We start from the raw sequence: 18,962 nt of genomic DNA, 5'->3' as shown, positions 1-18,962 counted from the left end.
TTCTTCTCCTCACCGTCTTCTGCCCCTTCTCCACCGTCTTCTCCTGCTGCTCCTCCACCGCCTCCCCCTCCCCTCCCTCACCTTCCGAGCCGGTCTGGCGCCACTGAAGGTAATTCCACTCGCTACGAGTGGCGGCTAGGCGGCGGTCCCGCTGCACACACAATGCCAAACACTGGCCGCGCCCGCGGCGTGCGAGAGCCAGGCGAGAGCCAGGCGAGAGCCCGTTCGAGGGCCAAGTGAGAGTAGTTTAGAGAGGCCGGCCGGCACTCGCTCCTTTATAGAAGCGTATAAAAGGAGAGCGGCGAATGGGCCCACTCGGCAGCGCAGTGCGGCACCTCCTGGGGGGGCTCACCTGGCCGCCCGGCGTCCCGGTGACACGCTGTAAACGAAAGCAACACCGACAGTGGAATGTCGCAGCGCCACCCGGCAAGTGTCGTGCCGTCCGAGGGTGTTGGACGGTCCTGGAGGAGGGGGAATGCACGCATTCTCATTAATACCGCTGTCGCCGGCCGGCACACTGCTTCCGGAGGGCCACTGCGTCTCTCTCGCACCTTTAAGGTACACCCGCAGTGCGAGAGAGACAGAGCGACGGAAACACGACTCAGCCCGCAGCCGTGGCCGATCGGGAGGGGAGAGGGGCTGCGGAGGCAGAGAGGGAATGGAGGACGACGACGAGGGTCCCAGTCCACGTCCACGTCCGCGGATTGCCGCCGGGATTGCTCGTAAGGTTTGCATGCGACACGACACGGCACGACGCGCCACGCCACGGCGTGGTCACGGCAGTTATCCGCGTTGCCCGGCGTTGCCCGGCGTTGCCCGGCGTTGCCCGGCGTGAGGGATGGTCCCGGGGAAGAAAGGCGGCGCCATTGAAAATAAACGGCGGGAAATATGTGGGCCGCCGTGATAAGGGCCGCTGGACGGGGGTGGAAAAAAAAGGGGGGGAGAGGGCTCTCGGCAAGTGCAAACAACATCCCCGCCAGTAGTCAGTCTGGAGACAGGCAGACACAGGCAGGCAGACTCGAGCAGACTGACAGGCTGACGGACATAGGCTTAGCACAAACAGAAAGAGTACAAAATAGCCATGCTCTAGGCGTAGTCTAGTTTCACAGATGCGGACTCGCACAGGCAGTTTGAGCGACAGGCAGGATTGACAGGCAGACTGACAGGCGGACAGACACGGACAGACTGACAGGCAGACAGACAAAGACATAGCACAAACACAGGGTACAAAACAACCATACTCTACGCGCAGTCTTCTTTCACACGCACACACACACACATACACACACCTACACACACACACACACACACACACACACAAACAAACACACACAAACACGCTCCTGCTCCCACACATGCAGGCCGACAGGCGGGCAGACACCTGCCGCGGCGATTCGTAGCTGCGGCGCGCAGCTGATTGCGAATTTAGTCCTCACTCCACCGGGTGGCTCGCGTGCGGCTGCGGCCCAGGCCAGACCCAGGCGTGCGTGCGTGCTGCGTGCGTGCTTGTGTCGGTCTGAAAGGGTTGCCGCGTCGCCACTTTGTGCATCATTGATGGCCTCGCGCCGCGTTCCATTAGGGCAGCCCCGCCCCAGTCGGATAATCGTTGCATTCCGATAAATAAAAAAAAAAACCTAAAAAATGGGATAAAAAAATGGAACAATATTTTTTATACGGGTCATTCCATGTCAACTCAACGAGGAGTTAGACATGAGGGTCTCCGAATTTGGTGATAATTGGTGAAAACATTGCAAATAGTGACTAGAACACTCCCCTAAAACGGTTTTGAGAAATTTTGATTTTTCGATTTTTTGAGGGTTTTTCAAGTTTTTGAGGTTTTGCGAACAGTGCTTTACTAAAACGATCATAGATCCTTGAGTTTTTGAGCTACAATAAACTTTTTTTTTTCAAAATGCTCAGAATGAAATGAGGAATCTGAAAAAAAAACTTTGGAACCAATTTGGACAAAATTTGTCAAAAGTGCCAAATTTTGAAAAATTGGACATTGAACGGTTCAAAGAGGGCCATCCTCAAAAAATCTGGAAAAAATATATTTTGTACCTCAGACTATGCCTAAAACGTGTGCAAAGTTTGGTCGTGGGGTTTTGCGTCGTTTGGGAGCTACTGCGCCTACATTACAGTCATACACTAAGAGATATCGAAGAAAGTCCCCACAAACGGTGCAGCGGCACGCCAACAACCCAGGAGCCAGTCGCGGATCTAGTGGAGGGGTAATGATGTGATCGACTACTACTCCACCCCCACCCCCGGGTTCTAGATAAGCCGCCTGGAAGGTGGGCAGTGGGCACTACTTGTACTTTGCTCTTGCTCCTTGACTTCGGCCTGGAGCAGAGTACTCCATAGAAAATCCTGGATCCGCACCTACCCAGAAGTGGCATTTTGTGATGAAAACCAAACCGAACCGTACGAAGGCCCTGGGCGAACACTTAATCTAGGTTTTTGTGAAACCCTTCTAAAAACAGCATAAATCCGACTTCAGAGTTCACCAAGGGTTTTTGTACAGACAAAATCGGATTCCTTGTTCAAAATTACGCCTCATCTAAGCACACTCTCGTTGGAGTGTACTAGTGAAAACACGCTTTACTGAGTGTGCTGAGCCCACTGTTGAGTTTGCAGAGTAGTTTGGAAATGGCGGGCTTCTAAAGGTTTGCAATCACGTAAGGTATTTATTTTAGGTTGCGGTAAATGTGAAGACCTGTCACAGATCGAGAAATGTGATAGATGGGTAGGTCAAAGTTTTCAAGGCGTAATTTTGGACAAGGAAACCGAGTTTGTCGGTACAAAGACCCTCAGTGAACTCTGAAGTCGGAGGCTATTTTTAAAAGGTTTTCACAAAAAACCTTGATTTTTCCAAAGTTTTTTGTTCATTTCTCATTTTACCCAGGGCCTTTGTACGGTTCGGTTCGGAAAGTTTGGTTTTCATCACAAAATGCCACTTTTGGGTAGGTGCGGATCCAGGATTTTCTATGGAGTACCCTGCTCCAGGCCGAAGTCAAGGAGCAAGAGCAAAGTACAAGTAGTGCCCACTGCCCACCTTCCAGGCGGCTTATCTAGAACCCGGGGGTGGGGGTGGAGTAGTAGTCGATCACATCATTACCCCTCCACTAGATCCGCGACTGGCTCCTGGGTTGTTGGCGTGCCGCTGCACCGTTTGTGGGGACTTTCTTCGATATCTCTTAGTGTATGACTGTAATGTAGGCGCAGTAGCTCCCAAACGACGCAAAACCCCACGACCAAACTTTGCACACGTTTTAGGCATAGTCTGAGGTACAAAATATATTTTTTCCAGATTTTTTGAGGATGGCCCTCTTTGAACCGTTCAATGTCCAATTTTTCAAAATTTGGCACTTTTGACAAATTTTGTCCAAATTGGTTCCAAAGTTTTTTTTCAGATTCCTCATTTCATTCTGAGCATTTTGAAAAAAAAAAAGTTTATTGTAGCTCAAAAACTCAAGGATCTATGATCGTTTTAGTAAAGCACTGTTCGCAAAACCTCAAAAACTTGAAAAACCCTCAAAAAATCGAAAAATCAAAATTTCTCAAAACCGTTTTAGGGGAGTGTTCTAGTCACTATTTGCAATGTTTTCACCAATTATCACCAAATTCGGAGACCCTCATGTCTAACTCCTCGTTGAGTTGACATGGAATGACCCATACTTTTACTATATTGACGAGGGGCGACTGACTGCTGTTCGCACCGCCTGGTTAGTGCACTGTGAAACCGAGTATAGAGAACTGCGCACTTGTGGAACGTGTGTGGAAGTTTCAGTCCCCGCACTTACGTGAGTGCAGTTTGCAGCCTCCACAAACTTTAGGTGGGGAGTTTGACCTACGGTTTGTCCGACCTGTTTTCAGGAAAGAAGAGATCGGAGATGGAGGAGAAGGGAGGGGAGGGAGGGTACGTCGCACCAGACAGGAAAGCTACGAACAACTGAATCAACAACGAATTTAACCTAACCTTAAGTCAAACTAGTCTCATGGAGACTGGTCAGTGAGGTGGTGTCTATGAAGTCAGGCTTGATCGCTTCGCCCTGTTAGCGTGCAGAAAAGAGAAAAGAAACGGCGGGACTCGAACCACCAACATAGTTGTTGCGTGTCAATGCCTCTACGATCTCGCCTACCGACGACTGTGGAGTGCGGCTGGTCAAGCACGCTACAAATGATGTACTCAGATGATGAAAATTTGTGCAACTGAGACGTAACGCTGTTTTGTTCGTGTGTTTCAGAGGGATGCCCTGCGGACCGCCGTGCGCAGCCTGTCCTCGCAAGAGGACTGGGTGCCGCTGCAGACCCCACTGTAAGTTGATCTCTGGAGCCTGGACTGGAGCGTGGAGCAGCCACCGCGACGCTGGCAACGCGTGGGGCGCTTCTGGCGCCATAAGTGGGAACGAACTGGACGGCTGAATCAGGAGGAAGCATTTTGCACTTCCATTAAAACAGACCACGCTCCGTTAGTCATGCAGGACGGGGAGGGTCGCCGACCGCGCCGCGGCCTGAGGTGTGGGGCGTGGCGTGGTGGTGAGGGTTGGGGCGGGGCAGGGCGGGGCGGGGTGGGGCCGACCGCCACTTCTTTGACTTAGCCCCGCGCTCCACCGCCTACGCACACACGCTTACCCTGCAAACTGGCCTAACTCATTTCCCCGGCCGCAGCGCGCCGCCGAGCGGGCGGGTTGCTCTGGCCGTGCCGGGCCGTGCCGGGCCGTGCCGGGCAGGCTACATTCCCTGTTGCTCTTTAACGTCTTCCGGCCGTATATCTCCCCGCGCCCCCTTCGCGCCCCCTTCGTGCGGATCCCCCTGCCGCCCCCAGTCGCAGCCACGCGCCGCCACGCCGATCCACCCCCACTCTAGAAACTGAAGAGAGTGCATAGCATGCTCCTCCTAGGAGTCAACCACAAAGCACACTCTTCCCAAGAGCATGCTTGCAAGCACACTCTTCCCAGGAGCATGCTTGCAAGCACACTCTTCCCAGGAGCATGCTCGCAAGCACTCTCCTTGCTTGCAAGCATGCTCCTAGGAAGAGCGTGCTTGCCAAGCATGCTCCTGGGAAGAGTGTGCTTGCCAAGCATGCTCCTGGGAAAAGTGTGCTTGCAAGCATGCTCTTGGGAAGAGTGTGCTTTGTGGTTGACTCCTAGGAGGAGCATGCCATGCACTCTCTTCAGTTTCTAGAGCAGGGGCTGCAAACAAGGAAGGGTGCTATGGGTCGAGGCGACGATCAAATATTTAGCCCGGCGCAGCAAGCGGGCATTACTCATTGAAATTCAATCCCGACGCCGCGGGCGGCGCGGAGGCCTGGTGGGCGTCGGCGCAGCGCGGCGGCAGGCGCGACCAGCGACCTTAGTCTTCCGCACTCCTCGCTCTGTCTCCCTCGCACCCCTACGCCACGCTCCATGAGTGCGAGAGAGACGGAGGGGGTCGCGCAGACCGCAGGGCGCGGTGCCGCGAACACGAGCCGCCCGGCCTGCCGCCCGGCCTGCCGCCGCCCCGACGCCCTTTATGTGCGGCCGGAGCGTATCAGCGCGGAACGGCCGCGATCATCACTCTGGAAGGTGGCGATGGCGTGTGCGGGAGAGAGAGAGAGAGAGAGAGAGAGAGAGAGAGAGAGAGAGAGAGAGAGAGAGAGAGAGAGAGAGAGAGAGAGAGAGAGAGAGAGAGAGAGAGAGCGCCTTAGCTGGCCCGTCCTGCCCCTCCGCCGGTTGTGCCGCCGCGCCGTGGCAGTAAACAGGGATAACGGCACTGCCAGGTTTTATGCCCGTTTCCTGCACTCTATGTTTCCCCTCGTCTCGGCGACGTGTCGCAGCGTCGCACTGCCTTTCTGCAGCCGCCCGGCTCCACTCGCAACGCGGGCCGCGGGCCGCAGAGAAAAGCAGGGAGAACTTGAAAAGATTAATTTTGAAATGCACAATGGGCGCGGGTGAAGGCCGGGTGAGCGGTGGCCGACCACCCCGCCTCGCCCGTCCTGCTGTTGTTCCGTGGAATGGACACTGTAGGTGTCCCCGACACCCCGCGTCGCCCGCGTGGAGGACCACTTTGAGAGGACAGTGGGGAGTTAGTGAGTGCGGGGCGTGGCCGGGCGAGGGAGGGTGAGGCGGTGTGGGGGCGTTGGGCGGCAGTGGCTCCGTCCAGGACTCTTGAGAGGACATCGCAGGGCTTGTAACGGCGCAGTGTGTGCCTGAATGCCGCTGCCCGCCGACGAGGGCGTCGTCAGCAAGCCAATCCCAAACCCCAGACGCTTTGCTGGCACACTGCAGAGGGGAGTGGAGGGGAAGAAAAACCTGTCTCTCTAGCGCTGGAACTGCCTACCGCCTTCGATACAGCCTAAACTGCCTGCCGAAAAGCGGATAAAGTACACTGAACTATGTCGTTCAAGAACATAGTTCGGTGCACTTTTTCCGCTTTTCGGCTGGTCGAGTTCATGGTACGGGAGAGTCGCAGCTGGGCCACGCACGCGGCCGTCTCGGGGACCATCGCCATTCCGGCGAGAGGGAAGTTCGCTCCGTCTTTGGATTTTGCAACTTTCCACGCATCAAACATCGCGGCAGAGCGTCAGCCTGCGCAACAACTTATGGAAGCCTACCCAATCCGCGTTCTGCGTGCGCGAGGATGTCCCCGCCATACGGCCAGGCCGGCCCTGCGTGCCCTGCCCCATGCGTCCTGGTTACAGGCGACAAAGACAGAGTGCGATCGCAGGCTGTCGGCATGGCTGCCGGCACGGCGCTCGACACGACTGTTTGGCTGTGTGCGGCCCGTACGCCGTGCCCGGCCGCGCCGCAGCGTGGCAGGCGGCACAGCCCGGCTGGCAGCCAGGCGGCACAGGCAGGCCCAGCACGACGCCCCCTTGACAATGGACCAGTCTTGTGGTCTGCAGGCGCTGTGCGCTCTGTGGGCCTCGGTTACCCAGCCCCCCTTTGCTCGCCCCGTCCACAGCGAGGCCCCCGGCTAGGCCCCTGGCTGTTCCCGGCACACCAAACCGCTTTGCAGTGTAATGATCGAGAAGGCGAGGTGGAAAAGGGAAGGGGGGGGGGAGTTAAGGGGGAGAGTAAAATTACTTCCAGCGACACGTCTCACGCAATTATTTCAAAAGCATAAATTATATGAGATAAAAATGGCCGAATACTCTGAAAACCTTTCAAACTGTTTGAGACTTTACAATAATCAAATGGCTTGTTCTAAAAAAAAAGTATTTTGAGCCCACATCATTCTTGCCTATCATCGTCCGGATGAAAAGAACTCGGATGTGGCTTGCCTTTGATCGACATAGCGTGTCCTGTTTCCCCAGAATAACAACATGGCCATTTCGATGCACATTCTGACGAATGTTACGAGGGAGCATGTCGTGGAAAGCTTGGCGAGAGCGAGATTTTTCCTGCTGCGTTCTAAACATGGCGTGGAGCCCGTGCACGGACATCGGACATTCCTGGAAGACTCTGTGATCAACGAACGTGCAGCCATCTCTCTCCCACGGCCTGAAGTGGTCTTTAGAAAGTTGGAGTGGAATAGTTTTCGACGAAAGGTTCGACCGGAGTGCGCTGTATTGGATCGCTCTGCGCAAAGAGGGAAGTTGAGGCGGTGGCGCGGCAGGTTACGTCAGACCAATCAAGGCCTTTGAATCTACCGACCGGAAGCCGAACCCAGCAGCACTCACTCCGCTTTACCGTTTGAAGCCACTCTGCCCCAGCACATGGTGAGAGAGGGTGGTTGACGAGCTAATTCATTGGATCTGTTCGTCGCTCTGTCTCTGCTGCACTCCATGGTGCAGCTCGTGGGGGTGCGAGAGAGACAGAAATGGCTCTTGGAAATGGCGCGACCGGCTTCTGCTCTGCAGTGGAAGTGGCTTCGCTCGCTGCACTAGCTGCGAATGCCGTCTCAGGAAGAACGGCAAGCAGGGCGGGGCCGGGCAGGGCCGCCAACTCTCTCATTATTGCCAAAGTTTGTTTGGACGCTTCCATCAACACGTGTGGCTCGCCGCCAAGCGGGCGGCCCCTTTGTGACGGGCCACCGAGCCGCCCCCCGTATTTTCACTCGAAATTACCAATTTTCGGCATTTGGCGGCCGGGGCCGTGCGATGGCAATCTCCCGCCGGTGCGATTTATTTCACTGAATGTCGAGTGGAATATTTGGCCGGGATTTCCCTTCGCGCCCTTTCCCCGCGGGGACGCAGTCCGACGGACGGCCGGAAGGGATGGTCCCGTCCGCGCCAGGCCCAGGCCAGGCCCAGGCCCGGCCCGGCCCGCGCCCCGGGAATCGAACGCTGTCATTTTGATTGATGTCTCCCAGAGCCAGAGGACCGGGTCCTACAATTACTGCACCATCAGCTCATGTTTTACCGGCTCGCACACGCCGCCGTGCTCCGCCGTGCTTCGGAGAGAGGGGCACGAGCGGGAGCGCTCTGATTGGACAGCTCCATCACGTGCGCGGCGCAGGCAAGCTGGCGCGATGCGAGGTCCCATTCAAACTGGGGCGTCGAGTCGTTTCAGCCCCGATGTAATGTGTGCACGCCGGTTCCAATGGTAGAATCAATTACAATGCCTCCCTTTTTCCACAGTAAAAAAACAACAAACTTTTTTTTTTCAATAGAGAAAAAAAACTGAATTATTATTATTATTATGGCACTAGTGAACGTCATAGAGAATGAGACCGAAATAAAATTTAGCATGATGTGGTGACCAAACTAAGGAAAACACGTACCATAGGCAGCGCCAGTGGCATGCATAGACCATATTTTTTAGGCCACAGCGTTCGGTTAAAGTTAGATGGGTGAAAAATTGGAGGAATTTAATAAATACGCTTCGCGATCGAGCATTTCGAGTGAACGCTTTGCTTTGTTTATGACGTAATGAAACCAAGCTGGCACGGGTCCGGTATTATGTAATAAAGTGATACAATCCACATTATTATGAGATGAGACATTTTCCCCCATTTTTAATTTTTGAAACTTCTTTCGGTCGTTCTGTGGAGCGCCTAAGCTTACACCGCAGTCCTGTTGGATGCGTCCTCCTGACCACAGTCGTTGTGCGGCTGGATCGTACGCAGCGCTGTCCCAGCACAGTACCCGCGTCGGCGTGCCCCTGGCCGTCTTGCCTTGGACGCAGGGAAAGGAGGGGGTGGGGGTAGTTTAACGCCGAGCGAATCAGTAGGAAACAACGGCCAACGAAGGAGCAGCAGCGCGGGTGCGGGCAAGGCACACGATGCGTCTTGCGGCTCTGTCGCTTGCGGGCCGCCCTTGAGAAGAGAGGGAGGGGGGAGGGAGAACGACCAGCGAGTCCCGCCGCCGCGCCACCCGACCCCAAACACTACAGCCGCACTGGCAACATCAGCAGCAATCGGAACGGGGCAGTGGTGCGGGGGGTGCGGAAAGGTCGGCGGCTGGAGCTGCTGGGCCCCTCGGGGCCCCTCGGGGTCGTTAGCGGCCTCACTTGTAATGTCCTCCACTGCCATGCCGCCACGCACTCGTCCATTGTGGCGCCACGTCGTCGTCCTTCGTCATCTTGGGCGAGCCGCGCGACGCTGGAGGCTGCGTCGCCGGCCGGGGCCGCTTCCCTTGTGCTTTCGCTTTCCACACTTCGACGCGATTTCACTGCGCTTTCTGCGCTTTGCTGTGCTTTGCTGCACTCTGCAGTGTCCCCCCCCCCCCCCCCCCCCCCCCCGGCGGCGTCGAGAGCATTCTTACCGCAGTCGCGGTGGGACCGGCGGTCTGGGGTACATTTCCCTCCCCTCCCCCGCCCCCGGCCCTGGCGCGCGCCCCCTGTATTACTCACACGGCGGGGCTAACGGCGCGGAAAGCGTATTCGAGAAGGCCAAGTGGAAGGCCAGCCCGCCGGGCCGGGCGGGCCGGGCCGCATTGAGCGGAGTGGCGGCGGCCAGACCGACAGACGGACGGCCGGGCGGACCCCGCGCTCCGTCTCATCTTTCCGCGCCGCGCTCTCCAACGTCTCGGTGCTCGCCGGAACGAGAGCGGAGGCGGCTGCCCCGCAGAGGAGCTGGACCGGAAGTGGGCAGGAAATCGGAGCATGGGACGGCGAGGCCAGCGCATGCCATTGCGGCACGGAATTTCTATGCAGCTTGGACCGACTTCGCTGTTTGCCAACTGAAGTGCCCGGGCCTTCCGCTGGTCCTGCGCGCAAAAGGTTGCCCGTCTCAAACTAACGTCTGGCCCTCGCTGAAAGTCCTTTATTCATCCAATCTTTGTTCCCTCACTGCGTTTCCCGGCCCGGCTCGGCCCGGCCCCAGCGTTGAGGGTGGGGGGAGGTGGCGGGGGTGCGCGGCCCACGTCACTCTCCCATCGGGGCTGCGTCGAGCAGATAATGCCCCCCGTGGCAGCGCTGCCCAGGAACACCACGAAAAATGATCCGCGCTGCAGGCGTGGTGGGCCAACACCAAGGCCGTGGTGCTGGCGCCGGCCTGGCCGCGACGGAACATGAACGTGGGGTCCGCGGAAAGGCCAACACTGAGGCCGTGGCTCTGACCGTACGATGACCATGACCTGACGGTGCACAGTGGGCCAGAAGACTGGTACTCGAACCGAACGTGTGACCCCACCAATGGATTGTTCTCCGAGCGAGGAATCCAGTGTCGGGGTCACCCGCTTGGTTGGAGTGGAGCTCAAAACGCGTCTCGAGCACGGGGTGCGGTGACGCGCCGAGTGAGGCCGTCGCCACGGCCTCGATGCTGGGCGGAACGAAGACCACGGCCTGCCCATGGAAAGGGCCCAGCTTTGCCACCCCAACTGATGCCCCGGGGGTCGGGGTGGCAGAGCCGGCAGAGCGACTGTTGAGTAATGTGGGCCATCCGTTACTGCGCGCACTCCGGGAGGGGTGCGGCGCTGCGGGGGCAGGCCGTGTGTTCACCTAGGCGGCCGGGACCTAACCACCCCTTCTCTTAACTTTGCCCGTCCCGGCACGCCGGCCGACACACCGCAAGGGCCTATTCGGGATACAGAGCGACTTGGCCCGACGCGGCGCGACGCCAACGACACCACTGGCGCTACCCCACCGGAAAAGTTGGACGTCTTCGCCCAAGCCGATGGAGCACATGGCCGTTGTCATCGTTTCCCACAGTCTGTCCTCCCACAGATTTTTCCCTAACTTTTTAATGGACGGCCCCTTCTTTCACTTTGCCCACTCCGCTGTAGCGCCCCACTGTTGCACTGCCGCTTAAGCTGAGGCTTCAACCGGCTCTGTTTTTCATCGCCGCTCCTGCGGCTGTGTCTGTGTTCTGCTGGAGCAGTCTGCCAGTGACACGCGAGAACTTGTCCGCCAAGGCCTTCACGGCCATGCGTGGCGCGAGGCTGGTGTCGGAGCGACCGAGCGGTGACGGGCGCAGTCGAACCTGGGTAGACTTAACTGTGATGGCGGGAGAACGGAGCTCTGTTGTCTCTTCCTTCCTCGCCATCGAGCAAAAGCTTCACTCGAGCAAGCGAGATAATGATCTGTTCACCGGACGGGCTGCGGGACTCTGAGCCAGTCCCACCGTCATTGCAGGTGATATTTAATTTTCTGTCAACCCGTAAAAACCAGCGGCTCGCCCATTTGCCTCCGCCCTAGTTTATTTTCCCACCACCCCGCGCGCACCGTTCCAGGCCCACATTCGGCCATTTTGCGGCCGCGCCCCGCCGGGCTGATTCGATAATTGTCGCTGCGTTCGTTTCGCCCCATTCGCTTTTGTTCTTGTTGTTTTTCTCGTTGTTTGATGAACACGTTTTACGGGGCGCCGCTTTGGTCTTTGTGGCACCGCACTCGTTGTTGGACATTGGCGGTTCAGCCAGACCCGCCGCCGCCTCGCGCCGCACGGGGAAATTTGATTCTCAAACCTGGGCACATTTCGGAACTGTGCGCAATCAGTGGCGTGTCGCGCTCCTACTGCTGTCATCGTGGAAAATGGCTTCGCCCGACGAACCTGAGTTTCCAGTGCACCGCCCGCCACTCTGCACGCACTGCGCAGCTGCTGCCGAGTTTCCTTCGGCAGTAGTTGGGTAACAGCATTTTTGACTTGGGGAAACGTGACAAGGAGGCGTTCCGACGCCACCATCGACGCTCCGGCTTTGGCGCCGGGGTCCTCAATCCCGACCGCGCCGCACGAGTCTGAAGCTCGCAAGGCGCTGTTAGCACGAATCAAACTCAAGACCGACCAAGTTCCTCAACGACTGTCTCCCGTACCGAAAGATAAACCGAACGTGTTTTTTTCCCTGCGATTTTTTGCCGGGTCGCAGCGCTGGCGGCGTGAATCTTTCATTTGCGCTCAAGGACTGCCACGCCTCCTTTGTTGGCGCCATTATTCCAGTGAGCCCGCACTGAAACTTTGCCTCCGCGACGCGAACCTTGTTTCAAATTAATTCCCGCCCCGCCCCGCTCTCCGCGAGAGCGGCGCAAACATGCGACATCCCTCCGGGAGTTGTTAGCCCGCCTCGCGCGGCTCGGGCGGCGGGCCTGCACATGAAGTGCTCGTCGAAAGCCATCGCTGCTGCTGCAATAACTCGCCACTTGATGCTCCAATAAATGCGGCGATGACGGGGAGCGGCGAGGGCGGCCGGACGGATGGCTCTCGATAAAACAAGGCCACGCCGAGTCGGGTCGTCCTCACCCCGGGGTGCATACGGCCACCCCGCGCTTTGCTCGCGTTGCCGCGCTTTTTCCACGCAGCCCAGCCAGCGGCGCTGCCCTGCTATTTGTGTTGCGCCTCATCGCGACGGTCGCACTCCAGCGCGCCCCGCCGGCACGCCAGCCAGTGATGAATAGATCAAAAGCCTTTCAACTTGGCGTTTTGTGTTTGTCCGTGAGCGTAAGCGTGTGCATGCGCGTGTGTGTGTGAGAGAGAGAGAGGGGGGGGGGCTTGTCGGGACAGTCTGAGTGCAAATGTGGGTAAGTAGGTAGAAATAGCGCAGAATAAAGGGTGGGTCGGCCCAACTCCCGGCCGGGCCGGGCCGGGGCTACTTCCGCACTTACAGAGGTCCCTTTCACAACGTAACGCAGCCCCCGCCAAGCGTCCGGGCGGTCCGGGCCGTGCGTAATCCGTTGCAAGTGTCGCGGCCCCGCACACGGCAAAAACGGTGTCCGGCGGCTTTCCAGGCCCACGCTGGAAAAAGATGTCATCTTCCCCAGGGTGGACCTGGGAGGCCAGGACTCTGTTTTTTGACGGGCGTAGCACTGGCGCACTGCACTGCGTCGGAGCCACGGCCAACGTGTGGCACTTTTTACAATGCGTGAGAGACGCAACGGGTGGGACTGCACTCCAGGGAAGGGAGAGCCCAAAACACGGGCGTCCTTGTTGACCACCCCACTTTTTGGGCTCATTTCGGCGCCCGATCCTCGGGGAACACCAGGACGGTGTGCGGGTGTCAGGCCATACGGTGGGGGAGTGTCGCGCCGCACCGAGCCCCGCACGGCCTGCACGTCGTGCGAGTGTCGCAGTGCCAGTTGGAGTGCCAGACTACGTGGCGAGAGTGTCGCCCTGCCGGAGTGCCAGACGACACGACGTGAGAGTGTCAACCCTCCAGGAGTGCCAGGGACTACACGACGTGAGAGTGTCAACCCCCCAGGAGTGCCAGGGACTACACGGCGCGGGCTGCGAGCGCGCCACCGCGAGCCCCCTGCCGCAAAGCCCCGCCGCGCGGAGCTGAAGCAAGGCTGAGCAGAAATGAGGTACTTGTGCGCGTCAAACGCGGGTTTCGCGGGGACGCGTACACACTCCGCTCCTCATTCACAGAGTATTGCCGCGCTGGGGGAGGGGGGGGGGGCACTAGTCCTCGTGGTATAATTAAGCGGCAGCCGCGCCAAGCAATTTCCATATTCTTCGAGAGGCGGGGCACAGGGCGGCGCGGGGCGGCGTGGGGCGGCTCATGAGCACCTCGTATTTTCCAGCCGAACGGTGCTGATTTCGTTTGGCTGATCGCGGGGCGAGGCCTGATTGCCGGCGACCTTCGTTAATCGCCATCAGCTCGGGAGAGTTTGGGGGGGGGGGGGGACTGTGCAGCGCGACCTCGGCGTCGTGGGCTGCCAGCCGGAACAAGGGGCGCCAATTTACGCCTGCCTGCCGCGGCTTGGCGCCTCAAATGCAACTACCGCGCGGTTAGCCCGGGGGTGGTGGTGGTGGGGGGTGTAATCCACGGTGACTCCCTCCTTGATGGAGCCATGCCGTCGCTGCGCCGCCCCTAATGGAAGGGGCCGTTGCCGTGTCATTCGGAGCGTGCCGCCACCTATAGGCCTGGAACTGCACCGGCCTGTGCCCCCCCCTCTCTCTCTCTCTCTCTCTCTCTCTCTCTCTTCTCTCTCTCTCACTCTCTCTCTCACTCTCACACTCTCTCTCACTCTCTCTCTCTCTCTCTCTCTCTCCCTCTCTCTCTCTCTCCTCTCTCTCTCTCCTCTCTCTCTCTCTCTCCCTGTCTCTCTATCTTCCCCCCAAGCTGAGCAAATTGCCCCGAGCAGCCGACGGCAATGTCCGGCACGCCCCGCAGGCGCCGCCAGGCCGTCTAGTCTGGCTCCCCGACGCGCCGCTGGATTGGCCGCCCCGCGCGATGCATTCATTCTATTTTGCTCCGCTTGCTGCGCGCAATATCCATGGTGCAATCTCAGTCCGTTTGCTGCCTCTTTGTCATTAGCAGGACGCATTCCTGGGTGGGCGTGACATTTTGTGCGTCACTAATTGCGCTGTAATTCGTTTGAGAACCGAAAATGTCTGTTGAGCGTTGATCAATTGCTAAGTAATGCTGGGAAAACATACTAGGTATCATGGTTCTAAGACACTCGTCCCCGCTAACTAGTCGGTGCTCGGTTTCAGAAGTAAGTAAGCCTGCAATGGTGACACATCAAAAACGGTTCCCTTTTTTTTGTCAGGAATTTTTTGGATATTGTCTATGGGTCTCAGGCTGGCAGGGAAGGGGAATGGGAAACCAGGATCCGTGTCTGCATCGTTCGGGCCGAGAGTGTAGCTGCCTGCAAGGGATTCACTCGCTTCGGCGTTCGTTTCTTCCTTTCGACACCTACCGCTCACCTCGCTCTGTGTTAGCCAATGCCTGAGACCGGCGACAAGAAGTCCCCCAAGAGCAGTAGACTTGACCCGGAAAGAGAGGGAAAATGAAGCTCCGTCGGCCGGTGTGTCCCCTTTGAATTTCATAAATGTTTAATGTTTTCGCTCGTCTTCTGGCGGTGCAGTGGCTCAGCGCAGAGTTGCCTCAAGTCTGGAAACCCTGAAAAACCTTGAAAACCTGGAAAACCATGGGGAATTGAAACCGCTTATGAAAGTCAGAGAAAAGTGAAAAAGGTGGAAAAAGAACTCGGGAAAAATATAAAAAGCCGCAAGGCGGCCTTCTCCGTTAAAAAATCCGGTTCGCTAGACTTTGATGACTGAAAATGAGTGCCTAAAATTCACGAAAGAACAAAAAATGTGACTACATCTTTTTGTGCCGAAAAAATTGGTCTGAAAATCACGGGCAGCATGAAAATTGAAATGTCGACTCCAACCGTATGGAGCGCACAGAGCAAGTCGCGGAGGCAGTGGTTCTGTGTCCCGGAGCGCGACGAGGCCGGGAGGATCTCAATACGCTGCTCGAGTGTGGAGAACGCACAAAATGAAAATTTATAGCGGGACCGCCCTTACTTTGTGCCGCGGTGCCCAATAAATTCGCCCCGAGGAGAAACGCGCGGAAGGAACACAATAAGAAGAGACTCGAGAGAGAGCGAAGAGGGGCAAGATGTGGGCCGCCGCACGGATGCCGCACGGATGGCGCGTGGAGGTGGCCGAACGAAACGAATGGGCCGGAGGGGAACCCGAGGGGGCCCCCGAACTGGAAACCAACGGAATTCAAAGTTGTCGTCTCCGGCGTAGCGCCTCGCAGCGCGCGGTGGCGGTGGCACCCCCCGCGGGGCACCCGCATGCACCGACCCTCAAAGAAGCAGCCAAACCCGTTTACCGACTTGCCGGCAGGACTGGGAGTCCCGTCGGGGCGCATATAAGTACACGGGCGTTGTTTGCTGGTGCGTGAGCTCGCGTTATTCGTGTTTGAACGGCGCGGGGCCGCGGCGGGCCGCGGCGGAGCCGTTTGCCTGAGACGCCCCACTCGCAAAGTGAAGTCGAGTCGGGCGAGGCGGGGCGAGGCGCGACGGCGCGGGGCAAAGGGAACAAGCAAAGCCCACGAGGAGGAAAAAATACGAGCCCGGCCAAAACTTTGCGAGGGAAAAATAACCTTGTTGCACATGCGGAGAGTGGGAAGCCAAGCCACACGCTGCACCGCAATTCAATAACGTCCGCGGCGGTTCTGTTCAGTATTTCGGAGCTAAATAGACCCTGTGCGAGTGGAAAGTGATTCTCGTGTGGGTTTTGCCGAGTGGCTCGTAGCGCCCGGCCACGGCAGTCCGTGTGATTGCACCACTCTGCGTGTCAACGCCAGAACCACCAGGCAGGCCTTTTGTGTCCTCGGCGCCGACGCGGCCGTCGTGGCTTGCTTCTTGATGGGCCTGCGCCTCAGCACTCTGCACGGCGAGCCGCGGCGAGGTCCAAGACAGTGTGCGGCCAAAGCGTGTCGGCGCCACCAGGTCGGGCGGCCAGACGGCCTTGTTCGAGCGCACGGGGACGCCGACGTTGAGAGTCCCTTGCTGGCCCTTGCTGGCCCTTGGCTCGGCTCGGCCCGGCGCGCACGGGGTTGGCCGGCACCCTTGCTGGGTCACGGCCTCACGGCCTCCTGGCCCCGATTTGGACCTGGTGCAGATCTGATAGCATTTCTCGGAGGGACGCGCGCGCAGCGCGTGGAAGGCACGGAGCTGGAAAATTCGTCCGGCCCGAGTGCCAAAGGACGCTGGAAACGGCGCCGGGACGGCATAACGGTGAAGGCGCGAAGCGCGATCCTCAAAGTGGCTCTTTGTGTTTTAGAGGTTTCATCGTTAAGAAAAGACCTCTTTTTCAATCTTGCAGTGGTGTCACATTGGACGTGGAACGTGGAACCAAAACGTCTTGACACCGATAAGTTGCCATACTCATTAGGAACAGGAGGTGTCACAGCCATCGGACAAGGGATGCCAGCCCAAGGTAAAAGGTCGGCCGCGCCGCGCCTCACCCTTCCTCTGTCCGCTGGCAAGCCCCGGGCAGGACTGCAGCGTGTCCGGCGGGAACATCAGCGGCCATCCTCGGCCACCGCATGACCCATATTCGAGTCAAACCCCCTGAGGCCCTGAGGCGCTGCCCCGTAGTTTGTCTCGCCCAGGGCCCTCACCGCGCCCCGCCCCGCCACAACCCGCCACGCCCCGCCACGCCGCGACCGCCAAATGAGTTTCCGCCCTCTCCTCCCCCTCCTCTGCGGGGACTCTCTGCGTCGCCTCGAAGAAGGCCAGTGCGTCTCTTTGATGAGAGCGGCCGTGCCTACACGGAGCGGCCTTCAGCGCGGTCTTCAGGACGGTGGCCTTCAGCACCGCCTTCAGGGCGGCCTTCAAGACGGCCTTCAAGACGGCCTTCTAGACGGCCTTCAGCGCGGCCTTCAGGGCGACTATCAGGGTGGCCTTCAGCGCGGCCTTGCCTTCGAGACTGCCTTCAGCGTGGCCTTCATGGTGGCCTCCAGCGCGGCCTTCAGCGTGGCCTTCAGCGTGGCCTTCAGCGTGGCCTTCGGCGCGGCCTTCAAGACGGCCTTCAGCGCAGCCTTCAGCACGGCCTTCGGCGCGGCCCGGCACGCATGCACGGCACGTACCTTATCGCGGCCCTGCGAGTCCTGGCCCGCGACCCCACCCCTCCCCCTCTTCGCCGGGCTGCTTCAGGGCCGGGACAAGAAGCAGTGGGATCGGGTCCCGGGGGACACGGTGTGGTTTTCGTTAGCACTTTGACTCGTCCCGCTCGTCCTTCTTGCTGAAGGCGCACCGCTCCGGCCCCGCCCCGCCTGTCTCACGGCGGCCTCCACCGGAACTTTGATTCTCATCGCCGCACGGGCCGCACGGCTCCCCCTGCCCTCCTTTCCCCGCCATCGCCCGCCACCCTCCGCCAAACATTTCGACCGAAAGTAGACCGGCCGCTCGCGCTAGCCTTTATCGTGAACCAAAGACATTTCGGCACGCGCCAGAGGAAGCTTTTAAAGGACGAGGACGGTTACGACAGTGGTGCCGATTGGCAATCGAACAAAATTCAGGTTGGAAATGGTGCTTTTAGAGGCAGTGTCGAATTCTCCCGGGTCTGACTTCAGTCAGCGCCAGTCCCGATTTCCCCGAATCTATTCTGGAAACTCATCGGCCACGTGGTGACGAAAACAGCGCGGCCTTCGTTCGCTTTTCCAATTTAGTGACATTATAATCCGCATCTCTGTCGGGTGCTGTTCCGTCATCAAATGTCAAGCGGCCGCGCCAGTCAGCGGCCGCTCGCCGCACCGACGCGCTGCTGGCGTTCGCGTGTCTGCCTGCGTTCCTCCGATATCCACTAATGCATCCGCTACGGCCGGAAAAAGAGACAAAAACGGGTCGGAACGCAAAAAAACTGAAACAAAACGGTCGGCGAAAGAAAGGGACAAACGAGTCCTCGACTCATAATTCACGCACTGCGTGCGGGGATAACGCTCAGCCGCGCGAAGATGATAAACACGGCGAACAAGTGGGCCGTTCGTCTCACGATGAATATCCTGCAGAGAGAGAGAGAGAGAGAGAGAGAGAGAGAGAGAGAGAGAGAGAGAGAGAGAGAGAGAGAGAGAGAGAGAGAGAGAGATGGACGGACAGACAGCAATAAGAGTGAGCCGTCGGGACGCGACTGCCGGAATATTAAGGCGCACTAAAGTAATGTGCGCTAAGCGGGGCGGGGGGAGGGGTGGGGGAGGGGTGGGGGAGGCGGGGCGGGGCGCGGCCGGCATTTGAAGTGCGCGCCTCGGCGTGCCTCACCGCGGCGCCGGATGACTGCTGGGGGCTGCGTCCGAACCACTCTCCTCCCCGCGGCGTGACGCGCAGACAGGCCGCTGCTTCGCACGCAGCCCCCTTGGCAGCGAGCGT

At 58.5% G+C, this 18,962-nt stretch overlaps 1 protein-coding gene across 1 annotated transcript in view; it reads left to right on the top strand.

The window, feature by feature from the left end:
* LOC117651151 (head-specific guanylate cyclase) overlaps positions 1-18,962 on the top strand; it is a 91,621-nt gene that overhangs the window by 33,686 nt on the left and 38,973 nt on the right. The window contains exon 2 of the mRNA XM_034394954.1: positions 4,248-4,318. Within this exon, the coding sequence (XP_034250845.1) occupies positions 4,248-4,318 (71 nt within the window). The remainder of the gene's footprint in view (positions 1-4,247; positions 4,319-18,962) is intronic.

This window comes from Thrips palmi, unplaced genomic scaffold (genome assembly GCF_012932325.1).
Source record: "Thrips palmi isolate BJ-2018 unplaced genomic scaffold, TpBJ-2018v1 HiC_scaffold_5, whole genome shotgun sequence".
In the NCBI taxonomy this organism is placed as follows: domain Eukaryota; kingdom Metazoa; phylum Arthropoda; class Insecta; order Thysanoptera; family Thripidae; genus Thrips; species Thrips palmi.
Note: the sequence above shows the minus strand (reverse complement) of the source record. Positions and strands in the feature narration are given on the sequence as shown.